The sequence below is a fragment of the Ceratotherium simum genome, chromosome 1 (genome assembly GCF_057802395.1).
Source record: "Ceratotherium simum simum isolate JZ-2026a chromosome 1, ASM5780239v1, whole genome shotgun sequence".
In the NCBI taxonomy this organism is placed as follows: Eukaryota; Metazoa; Chordata; class Mammalia; order Perissodactyla; family Rhinocerotidae; genus Ceratotherium; species Ceratotherium simum.
In genome coordinates this window covers 92,918,083-92,940,505 of record NC_141900.1, presented here as the reverse complement: position 1 = coordinate 92,940,505, position 22,423 = coordinate 92,918,083, and the positions used below count along the sequence as shown (strand labels likewise).

Sequence of the window (22,423 nt, the reverse complement as noted above, 5' to 3'; positions counted from 1 at the left end):
ACACAAGAAAGGGACAGAGCAGAACCGTACACATGCAAGAGAGAGCAAGAGAAACCAGCAATGTCAAATGACCAAAACGGGAATCTGTTTTCCTATAAATAGACCTGATATGTCCTATTTGCATGGACTTATGGAATTATTCAAACTTATTATTTTCTAAGTTTCCTGGAACTAAACACTTCCTTCATGTTACAGCCTAATGGGAGATATCATCCTGGGACTGGTCCCTTGAGCATGGAGGTAGGGTCAGGCAAGGACAAGAGCCTTGATCTTGGAGTGGGAAGAACCAGACGCTGCCCTGGCTCTGCTCTTTCCAGGCTGGGTCATCTTGGGCAGGTCACATCCCTCAGGCCTTGGTCTCTTCATCAGGCGGGCTGAGCTGGCAGACATCTAAGGCCTCTTCTGCTCTAGACTCAGGCCTCTGAGCCAGAAAAGACTATTGAGCAATGAAACATGAGGAAAAACAAAAAATGTCATTTTCAGTTTTGGAAAGGTATTTTGGAGACACCTGTGCCCTGCTGTCCATGGGGCATGTGTGTGGATTCCTGAAGATGTGTGTCACTCTATCATTTCTACATGCAATGACAAAAGTGCCGCTATTTCCACACTTCACCATGTTCCCACTTTCTGAAAAGAAAGAAAATCAACTTCGCAAGTGTATAGATGCTGTGGGCCACTTTCACACTGGTAGCTTTCTTTAACAAGGTAACAAAATACATTACTATTTAATTATGCAACTTCCAGCTTTTCTCCTGACAAAGCAGCCCCACTGCTTATTGAAAAAGGGATTTGTAATCAGCCGGAATCCACTCAATTTTGCTCAGTCTGGTGACATTTCCACCCCCTCTTTCACCCTAGCAAGTGAAGGCAATTATTTCAGCCGTTGCAAAAACAAATTAGAGTGCTGTTTTACAAGACAGCAAAACAGTCATTTGAACCATCCTGTTCGTGTAGCTGTTTCTCTGACCGTGCGCCTCTCTGGTCCTCCTATCTTCCCTGACTAACTCTGCATGGCCCACTTAAAGACATTCTTCTTCCGGCATCTGATTTACCAGTGATCTGTCCTTTCATCCATGTATTTAAGCTCCTTTTAACTTTGAGGAAGAGGGCGATCGTCTTGGCCAAGGATATATTCTGAAAATGGAGTTGCTGAATGATTTTCATTGACATTAAAAAGAAAAGTCTTTGGCCTCACATTACTCTTGGAGTCTTGGAAGGTGTTCCACCAGAGTCTCCTTTTTTACTCTATTTCTGACTCATCTCTCTCTACCCCCACTTCAGACATCCCACTTTATTAAATGAAACTGCTTATCACCTCTTCCTCCATGCCAGCCGGTCTTCTCTCTAGAAAACTCTCCTCCGTCTTTTCTGCCAATGTAAATCTTCCTTTTTTGCATAATTTTTTACAACTTCCCTAGGAAGTAATTCCATACATCACTCTATTTCTTTAGCGATCAGGGCCTATGTTTGGATGTGTACGTACACACCTATTACTTTATAGATACTCTCACTTTCTTAAGAGTATATGAATTCCTAAGAAGAATTTTATTTCTCTTCACAGCAACTGGACAGTAAAATCTCCTCTGTGATAAATATCATTAAGGATTTACTCATACACTGAAGCCTGTTCTATTCTGCATCTTTTGAGCAAACTTCAGAACTAACCATTTACTTTGTAATTCTTGCTTCTAAGGCATGATATTGCTTAGTCAACTTAGCATAATGTTGACGTGACAGTTAAGACTTATTTTTCATTTCTCTGAAATAAAATGCTTAATTTTTCTATGCTTCCAAATAATATCTGTTGTATGCTGATGTGGGGAAGATTCAAAATTAGTGTTTCATTATAACTTAATTGCAAATACAAGTTATCTTGTCTATCTTTACACTTATAAGTGAGAGCAGGCTCTAGAAATTTTATTTTATTTTTTAAATTGTATAATTTGGCTATATGTGCATTTTGCTGGTGTATGTCCCTGAAAATGACTTTTGTTATATTAACTCCTCTTAGCCTTTACTTTTGTTCCAACGAGGAATGTTTTGACTAAATCTATTCTTCTCAGTTAAAAGGGCGTTCATGTTGCAGAGTGGTCAGCGTGCTGCTAGGCGATGATAAGGTACTTAATCTGCATCCCGATGACCAGATGACCCCTAAACCTATCATCTTTTTAAGTTCTAGAACACATTCATTTGTACTTGGATTCTGGCCTTGAACACCATTTCCCATGCAGTCTTGATGTTTGGTTAAAACCAATAACCGTCCATTACTTTCAGTTCGTGTCAGATCTGCTTACAGCTATCACTGAATGAGATATGAGTACACTTTTTCAACCTAAGTTCCTTTTAGAAGTCCTGAAGGACACTGCTAAAATACATCAAATGAATTCGAGGAGACCGATCACAGGAGGAATGTGGCCTGACCGTGAGGGAGGGGATGAAGGCAAACCCCTGACCCTCTCACTAAGATCCTCGGTAACAGTCAGGAGGAGCTAGGACCAGCAGCAGCTCCTCTTCTGCTTGGCAGTTTCCGCTCATCTGTGAGGCTAACAAGGACCTTATTTGTTAGTGCTTCCATTTCTCTTACCTCCTCAGGATTATAGCTTTATCATCCAAAAGCCAGGGAAGCAAAATAAACAAAGTTAGTCAATCTAAATTAAATTCTCTCAACATTTTGGGGATGAAGCACTTTTGGAGAATACTAGAATTTTTTTTTAGTCTCTTACATTGCTAAAGCAGTTTACATGTACCAGACATGTAATATGTATTACTTTATTCAAATGTTAAGAAGGAGAAAGAGTGTTATTGTGTACTCTAACTATTTTGGGTTTGTGAATTTAGTAAGGTGTAATCAGATTAAAACTCTTTATAAGTATGAAAAATCCTCCCTGTTGGTAGAAGCTTAATATTTATTGAACAAAAATAGTTGATGGGATTCTGTAACATTGATGCTAAAAATGAATTTATATTTTTCTAGTTTTAAGGGAATAGTGGGATATTACTATAGAAGGTGGTACTATATAAAAAAACGTGTTGACCTACTATAGCCAAAGATGATACTATTAATATATCATCACTAGAGAAAACACTCATTTTGAGTTATGTAGATTCTCAAGAAGATATATTCAAGAACCCCTCTGATCCCCCTGTGACTGTTAGCATGTGTTTTACACAACTGGTTGAAAGTTACGTACTGTGACTGAGGAAGAGAGTGAACCCAATTGGCCCCTTAACCTATGAACTTGTCTTCATTAACCCAATGCTCAAAGAAAATTAACCCATGAAATTTGTTTTAACACTGATCCAAGGCTTACTACTAATGTTCTAGGAAGTAACGTGCATTATTGCTTAGTATAGGGCTCTGAGATGACCCATAATGTAAACATTTCTGCTCTGTTGAGATACTCGCAATGCTGTTTCACTGCATGTAATAAGCACTATTAGATACCAAAGAGATTTGAAAACTCCAGATTTGACTTCCAGGTGCATCAGGGGCCAGTAAAGTGGGCTTTCTTCCACTCCCTGGAATATCTTCCTTGATCCAGAGGTCAAAGAGTATTGAAATGATAGCCAGTTGAATCACCAGGCCACAAGTGTCAACCAAGTATTTATTAAATACTTCATGTATTTCCTGTACTATAGAGTTTTCAGTGGAAGGTGGAATGTGGATAAAACAAAGAAAAAAAATAAAAACATGGTCCTTGTGCTTGTGGCTTAATTGTAGAGATGGGACTTAAACATGAGGCAACCAGAGAACTATTTCACAACAACAGATAAACAAATGGGATGTTTGGGGGAGACATCTGGTCCCTGCACTGTTTATAGCTAATTCCAGTGGTGAATAAGAGAAGTGGAGCTGACTGCATCAGAAGAAGCACATCCTGGGCCTCTGGCAGCAAGGTGGAGGTTTTCTGCCAGGAGGGAACACTGGATGGGGACTGTTTGTTTTTTCTCCAAACAGGAAGCCTCTTCCATGCTAATAGTAGCTTCAAAAGGATTGCTACAGCAGATGGAAAGAACTCACATACATTCATGCATTCAATTAGCAGGGACTAATTGAATTTGAGGATTAATTCTGTCATTAGAAACAAAACCTATTTGTGTCTCCCGTCTATGGTTACACACTGTAAGAGGGATTTGGCACAGGTGGTGCTTGAGTATTAGACCACTGTAGCATTTAATGCCTTTTAGATGCTGCTGATGGATTAATCCGAATGATGATGAGATGATAAGATACTAAGATATGTGAGACGTGTGCTCTGCACCCTCCACTGCCTATTTCTGCAATGGAGGAGAAGCTGTAGGCAGAGTGTGAGGGATTTGGACTAGAGTTCAGTGACTGATTGCGCTCTCCTCTTTTTCCTCTTCCAACAAAACATTCTCTCACATCTGATTATTAAAGAGAGATTCTGTACAGAGCTCACTATAGGTAGAATTCCTAATTCAGTTCAACAAACAATTGTTGTCTGCCTGGTTTTCTACTTGTCTTTCTTTTTCCTGCTCCAAAAAGCTGGTCTTTCAGATAAGCAGTTCTCAGCCTTTTTTATTTTTGTGCTGAGATACTCAGGACAGAAAACAGATGGCATTGTATGCAAAATACACTCCCATAGGTGCCACAGGTGACAAAGGCTGTTGTTCATAGCCATTTCCAAGCCCTAAGTGGGAGTCAACCCCCACCCTCTGACTCACAGCACATCACAATGCAAGTGGAGGATGTGACAGATTGTACTTTCCCCAAACAGCCACAGCATTGTCTCCCATCCCACCATATTCTTCTTGCAATATGATTTTGACACTCTTTCCATTGAGATATGGGGTCTGTGTCCTCTCTCCTTGGGTGTGGGCAAACTTAAGACTACAGCAGAAGTGGCACTCTGATTTCCAAAGCAAGGACTTCCACTGGGCTCTCTTGGGATGGTTGCTTTTGAAACCCTGCCACCATTTTAGGAGGAAGCCCGAGCAGCCTGTGGAATCCCACACAAGAGGAACCAAAGCTCCCAGCTGAAGCCAGCCCCCGGTCACCAGTCATGTGTGATCATCCTGAAAGTGGATCTCAGCTGCCAGTGAAGCTGCCCCAACTGATGCCAGGTGGAGCAGAGACAAACGGTTTTTGCTGAACCTGGCCCACATTGCAGATTTTTGAACAAAATAAATAATTGTTGTGCTTTAAGCCACTATGTTTTGGGATGGTTAGCTATGTAGTAATATAGAAGTGATACAGATTTGTGTGTAATTATAAGAATAATCTTGAATATATCCTAATATATTATTAAAAATCCTCAGTATTCTAGCTATTATTGTTAACAAATGCCTTGGCACATATCTTATTATCAATTGTCAAAACCTCCTCTGGGCCTAGATTAAAATGCAGAGATCTTTAGAAATATCAAATTCTTCCTTTCTCTCACCTCATCTTGGACTTGTTCAGTATGACTATGTAAAATAATATTAATTACAGTCGTTTTCATGAGCTGCTTCTCATTTATGCCTAATTAGCATAATTTACACTGGTTATCCATACCATTAAATGTGTGTTAGATTACCTTTGCTATGTTTGACGATTATACTAAATTCCATTTTGGGGAGCTAAGCATTCGCAATTTGTTGCTCATGTACCATGGCTGGCTGCTCACAGAGTAGAAAAATTGGACAGAATGTTTCTGACAAGGAAAACACAGGAAAAACCATGCAGGAATGTGTATCTCAGAGAATGTGCTCTTGGGTGGTCAACAGTGCAGGCTTTCTGGCCCTCTCTGGTACAATAAGTAACTCTGAATAAAGACAAAGTATGAAGACTCCAGTCAGGATCAGATCAAGGGAATTGTGACATAACATTTGCCATGAGCGTGCTCATTATTCAGTGTCTCCTTTGGCATAAAAAGAGTTGGCACTTAAAGCCATACATTGGCTTGACTCCATTTTCTATGTGCTGCATTCATGGAACTTTTATTTGGCTTATTTGTTTTAATTTTTGCCCACCCTGCTCCAAGTTAAAGGGGAGATAGCATGGTGGAAAGAACTCTGACCTACGGGTCAGAAACAATAAAATAAAAGAAACAAAGGAAACAATAAACAATAGTCCCTCTGTCTCTCAGCTGGATTGCTACTATCTGTGTGACCTTGGAAAAGTCCATTCACTTCTCAAGCCTCAGTTTCCTCATCTATGAAGTGAGAAGGTTAGGCTAAGGCAAAATTCAGCTCTGGAATGTGGAATATGACTATTTCTGAAGGGATAGTCTTAGATTGAGATTCTTGCTTTGCAGATGAAACTATGAGGAGTAAAAAGTATGCAGAACTTGGCAAAGCCAGATATATATTTATGATTCTCAATGAATCAACTAATTTTTTCCCCTACGTCTCCACGAGACATTCTTTGTTCAGTAGTTTTTGTTTTTACTTTTATTTTTTTTTCTTTCACAATTTTTAAAAAAAGATTTAAATGACCACTATTAGCAGGTAACAAACAATTTGGCAATAGAATTTTAATTTAAGAACTGAAAAATTACTGAATATGAATGATTAAACTTTTTTAATAGACATAAGTACTCAGAGTTGTGACACTATTTTGTATATAATAATGTAGTTGTTTTAGTTGACTTGTTGAGAATTACAAACATATATGTGGCTTTGCCAAGTTCTGTATACTTTTTATTCTTAATTTTTTATTTTTTTTTTGCTGAGGAAGATTCACCCTGAGCTGACATCTGTGCCATCTTCCTCTATTTTGTATGTGGGTCACCACCAAGAGCATGGCTGCTGACGAGTGGTGTAGGTCCACACCCAGGAACCAAACCCGGGCTGCCAAAGTGGAGCATGTCAAACTTAATGGCTAAGCCACAGGACCAGCCTCCTATTCTTAAATATTTTTATCTGCAAAGCAAGAATCACAACTGAAACTATCCCTTCAGAAGTAGTTGTATACCAAATTCTAGAGTTGTAATTATCCTTAGTCTAACTCTCATTTCATAGATGAGAAATGGTTCTTTTTCAGTGTAATGGGGTTAAAAACATCAGTATTCCATGATATTCTACACAGAAGACCATAATGGTCAGAGTCTCTGTTTCTTGAGCTTATTTGCAAGGCAGAGTCATAAAAGAACTGATTTAATCTTCATTTTCCTAATGAGAGAACTAAAGCTTTGTAAAGTAACTTGCCCAAGGTTACAGCTAGTTAGTGGTGCTCACAGGACTTAGACTCAGGCAGTCTGATTCTGGACTCAATTACAATATATCCCTTCCTAATTTGGACTTCTTGCCAAAACGTCAGCTCCCTGAGAGGATGGAATTTGTTTTGTGTGGTTACATCTCCGCAACCTTGAACAGGGCCTGGAATGGCAGGAGCAGGTGGGCCAGCCAGTGGCCCATGGACCGTTTTCTCCCTTTCCTAATTCCAGGTGACAGGAGCCATCTTTTCCTTCATGTGCGGATGTCTGAGGACGTCTGAGGACGTCTGGACTCTTGGGAATCCAGGCCTAAGAAAGAGAGACTGTGGGAAAGAAGGCAGTGACTCCTTCCTGGCCTTCCTGACTTCTCAGTTCCAGCTTTTTGTCTTGGGATGTTTACTGGATAGCGATTTATTGGAAGGCCTAGCACTGAAGGAAAGATAAACCATTTCATGTGAACTAATGATTCAGCTTCTAACCTCTAAAAATGGCAAACCTCTCAGTTCTCTACCCTCTTACTTTCCTGTCTAACTACATAAGTTTGTGATTTAATTGTCCAGGAAACTTAGTATTAATCTAGCCAGTGACCTTTATGTCCATTGACAGTTTGACTTCCCTTGCTTCTTTGAATTTGGGAGCATTGTTTCCTCAGTATGAAGGAGTTTTGGAAAACGCAAGAAGGCAAGCTGAGAGCTTAAGAAATAATAAAGAATAATACTGTAATCATAACAACTCATTATTTGTTTTTAAGCTTGATCTTTCAGAATGTTATTACTTAGAGTTGAATACTAATGGATTCAGGCTCTCTCTGCAGAGGAAACTAAACAGTGTTCATAGGGAAGGACATTAATCAGGAGAGAGAAGTGGGCCTTGTGCCTAATAATTTTGCATAACAGCTACCCTTGGGTGTGTTGCTTGACTTGAAAATAAATATTCATGCTTTCCACCTCCAGTACAATTGGAAATTATTTGTGCTTATGATTCTGCTACAGGATTTTCTACCTGTTCATGAGGACTGTAAACTAGGAGGCTGTTAGAAACCACCAAACATAGATAAAAATGCTTGTGGAATGAGTCTGAGGTAGAAATTGAAAGCCGCTATAATATGGGCAATCTGGAGAAAATGAGCCGAGAGCAGGTCATAACTTTGTTTCCAGGAGGGGAGGGAAGAATCAAACTGGCATGCTTAAGGACATTTATATGGTCCTCTTATTTACTTTTAACTCTTCGATAGCTTCTCATTACCTGCAGGATAAAATCCAAGTGTCTTATCTTGACGCAAGAGGTGTCCACTGAAGTGGTCCGTGTGGAACTCTGTAGTGTGTTACTGAGGCTACCCTCCACCTCAGAATCGATGATGTAGAGCTCTTTGCAGGTCCGTCAGACAACAGGACTCTTCCATGTCTTTGCTCATATCCTCCCTTCATCTTGTAAAGGTTTTCCTAGTCGTCTTTGCTAATTAAATCCACTTATCATGGAGGAGTCAGCTTAAACCTCACCTCCTACAAGAAAGCTTCTTTGAACTCCACAGCTAGCCAATATGTTTTTTTCCCGGTCTCTCATTTAATCATTCATTCATGCATTTATTTTTAGTTGTCCTTAAATAGGCTTTGTCCTGGGGAATTTTTTCATCGTCTTGATTTATTGCTTACATGCACCAAATTTTATTACACAAGTGCTTTCAATTAATGAATTCGTTTTTCTGTTCTCTCTCCTTGATGCTTTTTCTATTTCTCTCTTTTTTTTTTCCTTTGAATTTCTGGGAAATGTTTCAATATGATCTTGAAAACATAGGTTCTATATTGTTTTGAACTTCTGTATGTGTTTAAGGCTTTCATTAGCTGCCCCCTCGGGCAATTTCCCTAATTTTATTCCTTTCCTAATGTGGATATTCTACCTCAGTCAAGAGAACATCTTGTATTATGAAAGTCCAAACTGATTGTTTTCCCAGACCTGTGATTGCTAATACTTTCTCCTGCCTCTCCCTCCCGTCCTCTGAGGTAAGGTTTACATCTTGTGATTTAGCGCCATCCCGTTGGCTCCTTCATCCATGCCCCTCATCTGATGGGTGCTATGTTAACAGAGAGTTGTCTATTGGACTTCACACACCAATTTTACCCTTATGGCTGGGCTCCTGCTGAAGTGTCCATATGTCTTTTTCATGTATTTATGTACAGTCACAAAAGTACTGAAAACTACCCCTTCTGTTAATAGAACATCTATTTATCAAGCACTTTTTTGGTTTCATCCTCATTTCAGAGAGGTGAGCAGGGCGCTATTCATCTTATTTTACAAATAAGAACATTGGCTCAAAAGGATTGAATAACTTCTTAAATTTATGTGTCTAGTAAATTACAGAGATTAGAATTAGACTCTGGGCCAGCCCCTGTGGCCTAGTGGTTAAGTTCAGCATGCTCCGCTTTGGCAGCCCAGGTTTGGTCCTGGGTGTGGACCTACACCACTCATCAGTGGCCATGCTGTGGCAGCAGCTCACATACAAAAAGAGGAAGATTGGCAACAGATGTTAGCTCAGGATGAATCTTCCTCAGCAAAAAAAAAGAATTAGACTCCAATCCCATTCCTTTTCACACTGTAAACCTGATAACCTATAAAGACTTTTCTTCCATTTTCTGTAGTCCTCACGGAGCCTAGTAGAGCTCTGCGTGGTCAGTTCACAGAGGGCACTGGACAGAGACTTGGACTGGACACAGGGACCTGCATTATGGTGATGATTGGGCCACTACTGTCTGTGCCCCAAGAGAGTGACTTTACTCTAAACCCCAGTGTCCCCATCTATAATATGAAGAATGAGTCACGTGTCTTCCTAGGTTCTTTTGACACATAACATTTTATTACTTCCCTTTCTGTTATTTTTATCTCTCTCCTCTTCTCATTTCTCTTCTTTTTTTGCTTTCTTTTCAATCAGTTCAACAACTAATTATTGTGCATTGACAATGTGCCAAGCACTGGGTGAGGAGCCATAGGGAGACGAAAAGAGTATATTGCTCACAGCTTGTTAAGGAAAGGAAACAGTCTTCCCTCTCTTTCCTGTTCACCTTTTTTCTCCATTCGTTTCTTCTTCCTGCATCTTTCTTCCTCTCCTGCTCAAGCGGCCCTCCTCATTTCCACAGATTTCAAGGCCTCTGCTTTGTCAGAGGGAAGGCACTCAGCCCTGGGCCAGTGAACGAGTTTAACATGCCTGTGGTCCTTTGCGTCTGGTCACCCAGGACTCGTAAATGCTCAGTATAAAAGCTTTGAGGGCTTTGCTCGGTGACAGCCAGGGGCTCCAGGTACTTTGATGCATGAGACTGCGTTTTTGGATAACTGTATATGAGACACTACTCAAACAGGAAGAATAAAATGACACTTTGAAAAATAAATTTAGATTATTTTCTTCCAAATGTTTGTGACATTAAAACCTTAATATAATCTGCTTTTTGAATAGTTTTAGATTCCAGGGGTTTATTTTTCTAATGGGACAATTTATACTCTAAGGCAAATGTTCCCTTTAGGAATCATAATTGCATTAGACACTCGTATAGCCTTTTCCCATTTTATCAGTCATATTTTCTCATTCTTCTACACCCTACATGACATGCACATGCACTTCTATTTTCTTTCTCTAAGGCTACCTATTCTTACAATTAGTTTAGGTTACCTAAGACTTTTAGAGTTCCTTCCATAAAAGTCACCAATGAATTAGATGCTAAACACATGGTTATTTTCTTAAGAATATAATTAAAATATACTTGTTTCCTCTTTACTGTCTCTGGTCCTCTTCATTTCCATAGCAGTGGGTATTTATTTATCCTTACAAAGCACACAAACAAAATTACTGGTGATTTCTTGAACTCCAAGAGGATAAAGTAGAAGAAACTGGCAAGAAAGGAGCAAGAACAACCATAATTAGGCATCTACTCTACATTAGTGCATGAGTTAGGAACATTTATATGATTTAATTAATCCTTTCAACAATCATATAGATGTAGACTTGCTGTTTTACAGATGTGGAAACTGAGGCTCAGAGAGGTTGAATGATTTGCCCAGTGTTCCACAGCTTGTGTCAGAGCTAAGATTTGAACCCAATCTGTGTGACTCCAAATTTCTTGTTCACTTTGCTGTACCAGGGCTAGAGGGGGCTCAGGAAGACTCTAGAATGATGAATGGGATGGGCGCCTGGGTAGGGCAGGGCTGAAGAGGAGGCCTTAGAGTGTTTACCATGATTCAACCTTTGGCATGCTTCTCCTTCCCCGGTTCCTGCCCCGTGTGTAGACTATTTCTCCAAAATATGGATCCAGCCCTTTGTAATATTTGAATGAGAGGGTCTTCTACTAATGGGACATCTCTCTTTTGTCTTTCACAGCAATTTTGCAGGCAGTAATAGCTGGTGATCTTATGAAGGTAAGATATCTTCCTACCAAAACTTTTGGTGATTCTTCAAGAGCTTTAAATCAACATCATTTCTCACCAAATTTTCATGATCCCGTATGTCATTTATCATCTCCCTGCCTGTGCTGGCTGAGTAGAAAGAGGAAGGATGCTCTTTTGAGAATTGAGCAGAGAGGTTGAGAGGAGTCTTTACAGCATCTCCACATTTCCTAACAGCAAAGAGTTTGTGCAAGGGCACCATGCTATTGGCCTTGACTGGTTAAAATGGACTACATGTTTTCAGGATGTAGTGCTCACAGTGCCCAGAGTTCCTGCTCTCTACAAGCTGATATTTGAAAAGTTCAAAGATTTCCTTTCAGACAGGTCTTGAAATGAATGCATCTGTAAGGATTACCTGGACAACATCCAGATGTGCATTCTCTAGGCCAGACCCTACATCTTGCAACATCATTACATTTTGGTACTTTGGAGATCACAGTTAACCAAAGAAGATACTCCATCTGATCCACCTTGAACAGTTTAATTCGTGCTTATATTTTCTGGTGAACTTAGTTCAGAGGGAAGGAAGTGGTCGCTGCCTCTAGGGTGAATGTAAATACTGAAGTCGGACTGCCTGGGTTCAGATCTTGGCTCTGCCATTCACTATATGTATGACTTGTATAATTATTTAATTCTCTCTGTGCCTCAGTTTCTTCATCTGTAAAATGGAATGATAATATTGCCTCTCTCCTTGGTTTGTTGTGAGCATTGAATGTAGTAATACATGTAAAGGTCTTGAGACTGTTCCCATTACATATAAGGGGCTCTCAAGTGTTAGCTATTCGTTACTATCATTATGGTTTTAGTCTGTGTGTTTTTAATAGCTAAACATAGTGGAGATATACGTATTTGTTATAAAGTATAATATAGTCCATGAGTATTCTAAAAGCTATATCTGGTCCCATATCATTTTCAGGCATCGGGACTTTTGACTGCCTGTATATCCCCATATAGCCCACACTGGCATTGATCTGCTCTATAATGTTGGCAACTGGCTAGGGGCAGAGGCTGTGTCTTACTCATCAGTCTATGTAGTATGGTGCCATTGCAGATCGAGAAACAAAAAGACTTAAAGCTGAGAAGCACGACCTTGTGCACAACTTCTTTTGAAGAATATCTGTTGAATAAACTGAGGAACCTCTGTGCCACATTTTCAACAGGTTATTGGTAGAAAATAAATGGAGAGAAGGTTGCCGAAATCTTGATAAACTGCCATCTTTAGACTCACAATCCTGGAAATGGTGGCTGTGCCACTGTCAGGATCACAGAGTTACTAGGAATTGTTACCCACCAGAGAACAGTGCTCTCTGAGTACTACACCTGTGAGTTCAATGCCATTTCCCAGCAGTTGATTAAACTGATACTATCCGATCTCCCTGCAAGGCCTTACTCTAGATTCTGTGGGAAATAAAGACATGAGTAAGACCTCATCCCTGCCCTTGCAGACCTTCTAAGCCAGAAAACGTTGCAAACTACCGTGCATTTGAAACCTTTTCATTTTATTTTGTATATGCTTTAAGTCTAGGAAACAGGTTTTCCAGGTCCTGAGTATATTATCACACTTTTTTTGTACTTAATATAGAATTATTTGAGATATGGGAAATTGCTATATCCAGCCAATTATCTTATTATATGCTCTGTTATAATTATTTCCTAAGTGGCTAAGAATGACTTAGCACCTTATTTACTGAGAGATGAAATATAGGGGCTTCAGTTTTTCTTTTTCATGCTTTTTCTTCCTTTTCCTTCTCGAGTATTTTTCTTCCCTTTTTCTTTCTTCTTCTCCATCTTCTTTCATTTCTCTCTTCCATGTAGAAAGCACAATAAATATTAAGTATTAAACTGGTTGTGTGTGTGTGTGTGTGTGTGTGTGTGTGTGTGGCTGAGAGGGAGAGAGAGAGAGGGAGCAAGAGAGCGTGAGAGAGCACACGACCAGTGAGCAGAGAACAGAAGACCCAGGAGCCACCCCAGTGTGAGGGCTGTCGTGAGTAGCTCCTGCACATCTGGGCTGCATAAGATGCCCAAGGACTCACTTCATGTTCATAGAGTCTAAAAACCTCACGGACAGGCAGAGTCAAGGCAGCTGATGGCTTGGGTCTGTGTGGCTCTGTTGAGTCCCAATCCTTTGTGGATCTGCCCACAAAGAAAGGGAGTATCATCGTAAGACAGTACAGTTGAACAGAACAGGAATCTCTTAGATTTTTGTGGAAAACCATTAGCTTCTTCCTCCTGTCCTATTGCCTGACAGTTTAGGGGTAAAAGTCCCCATGTGTTCCTTACTTCCATTTAATGGCTCCTTTTTGATCTGTTTCCTAGGAAGACTTCCATGACTCTTTCCCTCCTCTGCTTTATGCTTCCTAGTGCCCTACAGTAACCTCATTATGTTCCTCTCCATTACTGTGTAATTCTTTACACATCTGTCTCCCCCATGGACTGTGAGGTCTTTGAGGCCAGAGACCGAACTGTATTCATCTTTGTTTCCCTGGCATCTGGCACATGGCAGTTCCCTGGTTGCATCTGAATGAAAGCATGAGCTATGAGTTTACTCTTTGACCCTAGGAGATATTTGACTTTTTTAATAATGTGCCATCTAACTTCTTGGTGGTAGACACATTCCTTTTGCTTATCACCTGCTGGGTTATTTGATTCTTATTTGTCCTAGAACTACTTTTTAGAAGCTCCACAAAGGCTATTCTTGTTCTGATATACTGAAGTTAGGAGAACAGGGACCCATTTACACTTTCTGTAATGTTCAATATTTCATGAACTTAGACAATATCCTCATTTAGCCACCTTAATCTCAGGCTGCAAAATTTTTTCCAGTCTATTCTCGTATTTTGGTATTTTAGGTTTCCACCATCTCTGAATCCTTTTGGTTCTCATCTTCTAGATCATCTCTGGCCTTGTTGGGTATGTGTTGGATGATTAACAGAAGGCACGCAGGCTGGGCTGCAGATCTGGCTGAAGAAGGGAGCCGTACGTGTGTGCGTGTGTATGCTGTATCTCATGCAGGAAAGTGGGAAGCAGCTTCTATATTTGATAGCGAGGTTCATTAGAGATTAAAGAAACACTGAAGGACAGGAAAGCAGCTTAGCTACCAGACTAAGCTCTTCCTGCCTGTGGCCTTAACTATTCTTTCACTCAAGAGAATGCGGAGCCAACATCAAGAAGCTTTGTTCTCTTCTCTACCCTTTACTCCCTTGGGACAGAGACCAGTGCCCAGAAAAGAAAAGGGGAAGACAAAAAACAGAAAAGAAACGAGTAATTCAGGGTGTTTCCGTTTCCTTAGGCAGTTCAATACCCACATACCCTCTCTGGAGTTAGGTGAGACTCTGGCCATCTATTTGAGTGATAGCAATCCAGGATTGTTACTTCATCTCTGACTTTTCTCTGTGTCCTCTGAGGCTGGAAACATTTGTGGTTTGCTACATTTCTCTTATTTTATCACCGGTTAGCTGTTTTCCTTGTTCCGGACTCTGCCTGAGTATCTTTTCATATGTCTCTTTTTCAGCTAATAGAAAGCTATAAAAACGGAGGCAGCCTGCTAATTCAGGGACCAGACCACTGTTCACTCCTTCACTACGCAGCTAAAACCGGTAACGGGGAGATTGTGAAGTACATCCTTGACCATGGTGAGTAGGCACAGTAAGCAAAGGATCACTTATCCATGAAATAGATCACACTTTGTAAGTTGATTTTCATCCAGGCTATCTTCAGAGTGGTGGAAATGCTCTCCAGCTTAGAGACTGACTCTCCCTGCTTATTTGAGGCGGCTGAGATTGCAGACCACTGATACATATGAATCACCTTAACCAAGCAATTAATAGAAGTGATTTTTATATCAAGGTCTTTGTAGGGTATTTTTGGGTTGATTAGTTAAAAAATAAAAGACAAAAACAAATGCAGCCTGGCATAATGAGAGCTTCATTGTTTTGGGAAGAGTATTTATGTTTTGGGAAGTTAACCGATTGGGACCAGATACCTAATCCATTCATAGCTGATCATTCAGGATTAATGAGCATATTTTTTTCCTTCTTTCTAGTTTCTTAGTTTTTTTTCTGTTTGAATGTCATTCATCTTTTCAACTCAAGTCACACTTTATTCCTTTTGAAAACATCTGGTAACTCTTGTGTCCTATGTGGCAAGCCGTGCTCATCCCCTAGTCAGCTTCCAAACTGGATGTCTAATTTGGTATTAGATCATTTGTTGGAAGTAGCATGTGTTTTAACATCTTCCTCTAATAGCCCTTGAGAGGCGTAAACACACGTGATGAATACCAAATCTTGACCATTACTTTCAGCTTCCCATGCTTACTATAGTGTTTCTAGAGTAAAGAAGAGGAGTAAAGGAGAAAAAATCTGCCTGGCTTGGCTGTTTTTGAAGGAAGAGTGAAATAGTCTCTAGCTCTGCTGGGTATAAGTAGACAGAGATCCGGGAAGAGGTCCTGTGAGCCCTAGCAGTGAGCCTGTGGCCTACCGGCTTTGCATCCACATTCAGGCTGTAAACAGTAAGCATATTAGAAGGCATTCACATTCCTTTTTGCTCTTCTTTTTAGTCAATTCAGCAAACATGTCTTATTCCATTCATTCATTCAATCATTCCACAAATATTTGTGGAGTGCCTATCAAGAACTACCTGTTATAGACCAGCACACACACACAAATGAAATACAGTCACTGTTTTCAAGCAGTTGAAGGCTAAAGAAAAAATATAATCATATGCATAATTAAATTTAAAATAGTTGTATATAGATGTCTTAGGTCCTATTGTAAAGCCACAAATAGATAACACTACTACCGTTTATCAAGCACATGTTATATGCCAGATCTTATACGAAACACATCTTATCATTTAATCTTTATAAGGACCTTGTGAGGTAGGTATTAGACTGTCAGTCCCGTTAGACTCACCTTGCTTTCTCTTCAATGTCTTCTCACCATGAAGAGTTTGCTTGAACCTTTGGCCTGGAGTATGGTGGAAAGAGTGGTTTAGGAAAAGGAAAGGGTGTTAAAGTAGGATGGTGGTCATTAGAGGATTTCTTTCCCACTTGTAGACTGGGTTGGATAATCCCAAACTTGTCTGCCCTGGAAAGCCTAGGTAGGTAAGCTGTATTCTTAGTGCTATGTCTGGGCTGTGCACCATTCCATCTCCTACTCCCCTGACCATTCTACCCCTTGCAATTAAAGCATTCCTCTTTGGGCAAGACTTGCAAAAACAATGATGGCATAATTTCTGCTTGCTGCCTCCACCCATCACTCCCCCCACCAAAAAAAATCTTAGGTGTTAGAGGCAGAACCAAATGTGAGAACCCAGCCCCATAGATGATGCATAAAGTCATAAAGCTTCTATGGTTATTTTTCCCTTAATAAGAAAGATCTCAGGATTTCTACTGCACAAAGTTCAGGTGAGCTTTAGATATATACTGTCACTTTATTTGCCTTTAGCTCAGGTTTAAAGTACTCCTAGTTGCTATCTTCTTCATCATTCTCAATCCTTTCTTTCTAGTTTGCCCTTCACCCAGTGCGATTGAATGCTTGCTTGCATGCCTTAGGCTGTTCAGTACCCGCACACCCACTCCGGAGTCAAGTGAGACATTGGCCATCTCTTTGAGTAATGACACGATCCAGGAATCCTCTCTCCTTCCCTCTCTCTTTACCTTTCCTGAAGAACTAGGTTTCCCCCCAGTTCTAGATCCTATCTGTATCAGTTATCAGTTGGTGTCCCACTTGGTCTCCTTCATGAGGCTGCTGTGAGCTGCAGTTTTGACTGAGTCTGTATTTAAGATGGCCTATCTCATGTGTTTGGGACTCTCAGCTGGGCTGGCTGGAATGGCCGGAACACCTGAGCCTGTCTCTACACCTGGTTTTGCATCCCAGGCTTCTTCACAGCATGATGGTCCTAGGATTCCAGAAAGCTGAGAATGGAAGCTTCTCGACATCCTGGGGCCAGGGTGTAAAGTTTTATATCATCTCGGTGGCATTCGGTTAGCTAAAACAAGTCACAGAGCCAGCCCCAACTCAAGGGATGGGAAAGTAGACCCCACTGCTTCATGGAAGGAGCTGCAGATAATGTGGGCCCGTATTAATCTGCCACCCTCCCTTACTCTCCATTGTCTTCAATTGAAAATAATAACCCTACCTTCTCAATATCCTGCACTGCTGACTCACCTGGAATCCCCTGGAGCTCTGCTCCCGTATTTTCCTTTGGTTCTGACTCCTAAGGTTGCTTAGCAACAACAATTCTTTGACTTTGCAAGTTCTTTAACAGTAACAATTTTCCCCCTTTTTAGTGTAAGTATGTCCCATGCAATATTTGGGATATACTTATACTAAAAAGAAAACCAAACCCCTCTCCTCAATTGAGCCTCTCCAGGAGCATGAGTGATGAGGTGTGAGATGATATTACTCTAACACCGTCGATTTTCACTTCCCCCATGACTTCTTTTTCCAGTCACTTAAATAATAGGCCCTCTAAAAGCCCCTGTAACCCAAGCTCACAGGACTTGTTGTTTCTTTTTTTTGTTTTGTTTTTTTGAGGAAGATCAGCCCTGAGCTAACATCCGTGCTAATCCTCCTCTTTTTGCTGAGGAAGACCAGCTCTGAGCTAACATCTATTGCCAATCCTCCTCCTTTTTTTCCCCAAAGCCCCAGTAGATAGTTGTATGTCATAGTTTCACGTCCTTCTAGTTGCTGTATGTGGGGCATGGCCTCAGCATGGCCGGAGAAGCGGTGCATCGGTGTGCTCCCGGGATCCGAACCCGGGCCACCAGTAGCGGAGCGCGCGCACTTAACCGCTAAGCCACGGGGCCGGCCCGGACTTGTTGTTTCTAACCCCAACTGTAGGTCAGTACACACATACTTTGCCTGGCATGAAGTCCAGCTGGCACATTAGTCTCTTAGTGCTTTGACCAAAGCCAATACTAAACTAGTTTCTCTTCAATCCCCAGTGTCTTTTGCAAAGAGTGAATCACACAATACAGCGTTCTCTGTGAAAACTGAAGGACGCAAAGGAATTTGTGAATTTCTTGGGGGGAGGGTGCTTATTTCTCCAGTTTTTTGGTTAGGTTTTGCAAATTAGTTGGCTTAATACTTATGTTAATGAGAAAAAACTTGAGATTCCTGTAATCACCTCCATCTCACTCACAGGCAAACAGTTCCTGTGGTCACAGGAGGCATCCTATACCCTCCCTGCCTCAGCCGTATCTCCAGTATGGCCAGTAGATACTTGAGAAGAAAGACTGTGGAGATAGTGAAGCACAATCCATCTCTTCTGCTTGAAAATAAAATCGTAGGCTCTAAAGTCCAAAGATCGCTGTGTTTTTGATGGATGGCAATTTTTAACCTTTTGGTACTATAGTCAAATAATGGAAACTAAATTGCAGTTGATTTTTATTGAAATTAGTATTTATCAACCTAATAGGCATTGTCAATTTCATTCTTAACATTGATCTCATTATTTCTATTTATTCAGGAATAGGGATGTAAAATCTTTTGACATAGTCACCCTAATTCACTAGGATCCTTAAGAGCGAAGCACTTCGGCTCAACCATTTTTATTGTTGTTTGTTTGTTTTAACATCTTTAGTTGCTGATACAAGGTATATTAACCTGTGCATTTGGGATTGAAAATTATTTTTGCAGAACCATTCATCATTTTTAAATTATAGAAACCACTTTAAATTATAGTCTTCTTGAAGTCAGGGTCAAGTACACAGAAAACATGACCCTTTCTCTACTGTCTACTCTCCTTAATGTGATCTCTGCTCAGTGAAATAGTCTCTCCTAATTTAATAATGATGATGACTCTGGAATTCCCCTGGTCTGACAAGGAAAATAGCCTTTCCCAAGAGGCCTCAGTGAGGCTGAGATTTTGGGATGTGTACCAGACTATGGCATTATATTTATAAATTAGCATCAGATTTGCAGTAGATAGTTCTCATCAGTTTGAATGCATGTAAATGAAAAAAAAAAATGAAAAATTTACACTGTGCCAAAGATCCAGAGGGACATTCCTTCCCTTCTGGAATGCTCCAGATCTCTTTTAATTTTTAATTTTTTTTAATTTGGTTTAAGTCTTTCCTGTGGCTTCATATGATATAAATGCTAGAAACTGTTCATAGACCTGACTGCAAAAATGCTTTTAATGACAAGGATTCTTAGAAATCAGTGTGCCCTTTTCAAGGTGTATGACTGAAATTGTATGTGGCTTGTTTGCTTCCTGTGTCCTTACTTAAGCATGAGCCACCCCCCACCCCTGCCCCTTAGCCTCTTCTTCATTGGTTATTTATGGGGAGCAGTGGGGTCGGCAATCAGGAGGACTCCCCCTGAACGGGCGTCGTGAGAGATTAGTTATTCTCCCAGACGCCACATTCAGCAATGTATTTCTCTTCTAAGGGCTCTTTTAAAACCAGGCTAGGGGGCTGGGGGGCGTGAGATGTGTAGTGTGTTCTGACAAGCCACAGGAGGCTTGAATTTTTTTCATCCTGCATCATCTTTGGGACTTTTTCTCTCAAATACACAACATGCTGCTCTCCTTTATGAAAAACTGGAATTCGGGTATTTGGAGTTTTGAAAAGAGAATGGAGGAGGAAGAGAACTAACAATTCCACAGGGACAGGGTGGAGAGAGAGGGATGCGGAGGGATTCCGACTGAGATCCCCCCAGTGGTTCCTGCTTTTCAGCTCCTTTCAACCATATTTTTTACCCACTCCCTCCTCCCTCATTTACCCCTCCAAGAGACTTTTGTGTTGTTTTGGTCTTTTACCACTCTGCACATTTTGCTCTTTTGTTTTTATTCTCCCCACTCCTACTCCTTTGCCCCCTACCGTGTTTCCTGATAGAAATCTCACTCATGCATTTCCTTTTTGATTTCAATGGCTTATTTTGTCTACCCTCTTTTTCTGCCTTCAGTCTTTCTTTTCTTTTTTCTTACCCCCCCTTTTTCTGCCTCTGGTCCCCGAGAGAAACGACCACCATCCCGCTGGGACAGGATGACGGTGCTGTGCAAGTTCCCAGTGCCAGCTCTCCCCACATCTGTGCAGCTTTTGTCCTGGGGCAGAGGAGGATTTGGAATGGTCTGCTGGCAGCGTCAGGGAGACTAATGGGAAATGAGGTCCAGAGAGAGAGAGGCCATGGGGAGGTGGAAGGAATAGCAAAGGGGATTTGGATGCCTTGGTGTGGGAAGCAAATTAAAGTATGTGTGTGACAAAAGACACATCATATATAATACAAGTACAATATTGATGATAACGTTGCACCGGCAAGAACTAGGGTGTCCAATGGAAGAGGCTGAGGAGTGAGGCTGGGCAGCAAAGCTGCCATTTGGAAGGCTTGACTACAGACCACGTGTTCACTTTCTCATGCCGGGAGATTTGTGGAGTTTTGCTTCCTTTCGTATTCCCTGACCTTCACCTGAATACTCATGTGTATAGTCCCTTAGTTTTCAGACCATTTCCCATATAATACAGTCTTTTGAATCCATGTTCTATTTATGGATCTTTCTCAGAAAAAAAATCTGATGTTGGCTGGGATCCATCTTGATTTTAAAATCTTTAATTCATTAAAAAAATTTAATTCTGTCCCATGCACTTTTGAGAAAAAGTTATAGTAATAATCACCGCTAACCTTTATTGTTCTAAATGCTTTATATGTATTAACACATTTCACTCTTACAAGAACCCCACACAGTACGTTCTCTTATCTCTATTTGACAGGTGGTAAAAACTGAAGCAGAGTGAAGTTCGGTGACTTACCAAAACTCATACACAATATAAGATATGGTCTCTGTCCTCCGTGTTCCTAAAACCCAGCAAGGGAAGTGAAACATGGATAAACAGCCACAATGCAGGGTAGCTGGATGTGAGTGTTGTATGCGGGGTTCCAGTGACAGCGGGTGCGGGACTGTGGAAGGCAGCGATCGTCTTCCTCTGAAAATTTCGTGGAGAAATTTGCACCAATGTCCCTTCAGTAGGGATTTAACAGTTGTTTTCTGGTGCACGTCAGCTGCAGGATGGACTGCAGACATTGTAGTAACCCCTGGGTGGGACAGAGAGCCAAGACTTCCTTTTATATTCAGGGAATAATTGTGAGTTCACTGCTGGCAATTTAATGGTATTCCTTAGGGCAGATGGCATGGCATCCACAATCAGAACATAAGTGTACGTAAAATATAAAATAAGCCCCAAACCCAAATGTTCACCCTTGATATATATTGAAAGAATTCCATCATCTTTATTTTTTCTCTTTCTCCTGTTCTCTCCCTTATTAGTGAGACTCAAATTAACTTTCCAAAATTCATAGATGCTATTTTTTTATACATTTTTATTTCAAGAGAATTTTTGTGGTCTCTATTAATTATTTTTGTTTCTCTTGCCAACCCCCGCCCCCCCGCCAACCCCAAAGAAAAAATCTTACGCGAATGCTACTAAACCGCACAGGGTACTATTAAACAGTACGATGTACTATTAACAGTAGCTCCCAATAGGTCACTGAAGGTGCAAATAGGGAGGGAAACTACAGCCTTGTAGGCTGCCCTTGGTGCTGACTCCTCTCCTTGTTTCCTCCTCTGCAACTCCTTTCTTACTAGCGCTGTGCAAACGCAGTTAATTTAAAGCAGGTTAAAAAAGTTATTAGAAAATGTTCCTGTACTATTAAAAATAGCTCCCTCCTCCTATCCATAAGCAGCCGGCCGCCGCCCTTCCCTCTTCATTGGCTGTTTGCCTGCCAGTGTTCAAAATGTTCTGCTGTTTTGTGATTCTATGTATCAATGGGAGGATAAGGAAAGTTTGGGTTAAAAGTCCATCATTCCAGAGCCACTCCCGAAACCTTTACCTGGAG

At 40.8% G+C, this 22,423-nt stretch overlaps 1 protein-coding gene across 9 annotated transcripts in view; it reads left to right on the top strand.

The window, feature by feature from the left end:
• DGKI (diacylglycerol kinase iota) overlaps positions 1 to 22,423 on the top strand; it is a 311,737-nt gene that overhangs the window by 277,307 nt on the left and 12,007 nt on the right. For all 9 annotated transcript variants that reach the window (XM_087431348.1, XM_087431314.1, XM_087431324.1 and 6 more), the window contains 2 exons: positions 11,524 to 11,561; positions 15,100 to 15,220. In XM_087431348.1, coding sequence (XP_087287474.1) covers positions 11,524 to 11,561; positions 15,100 to 15,220 — 159 coding nt within the window. The remainder of the gene's footprint in view (positions 1 to 11,523; positions 11,562 to 15,099; positions 15,221 to 22,423) is intronic.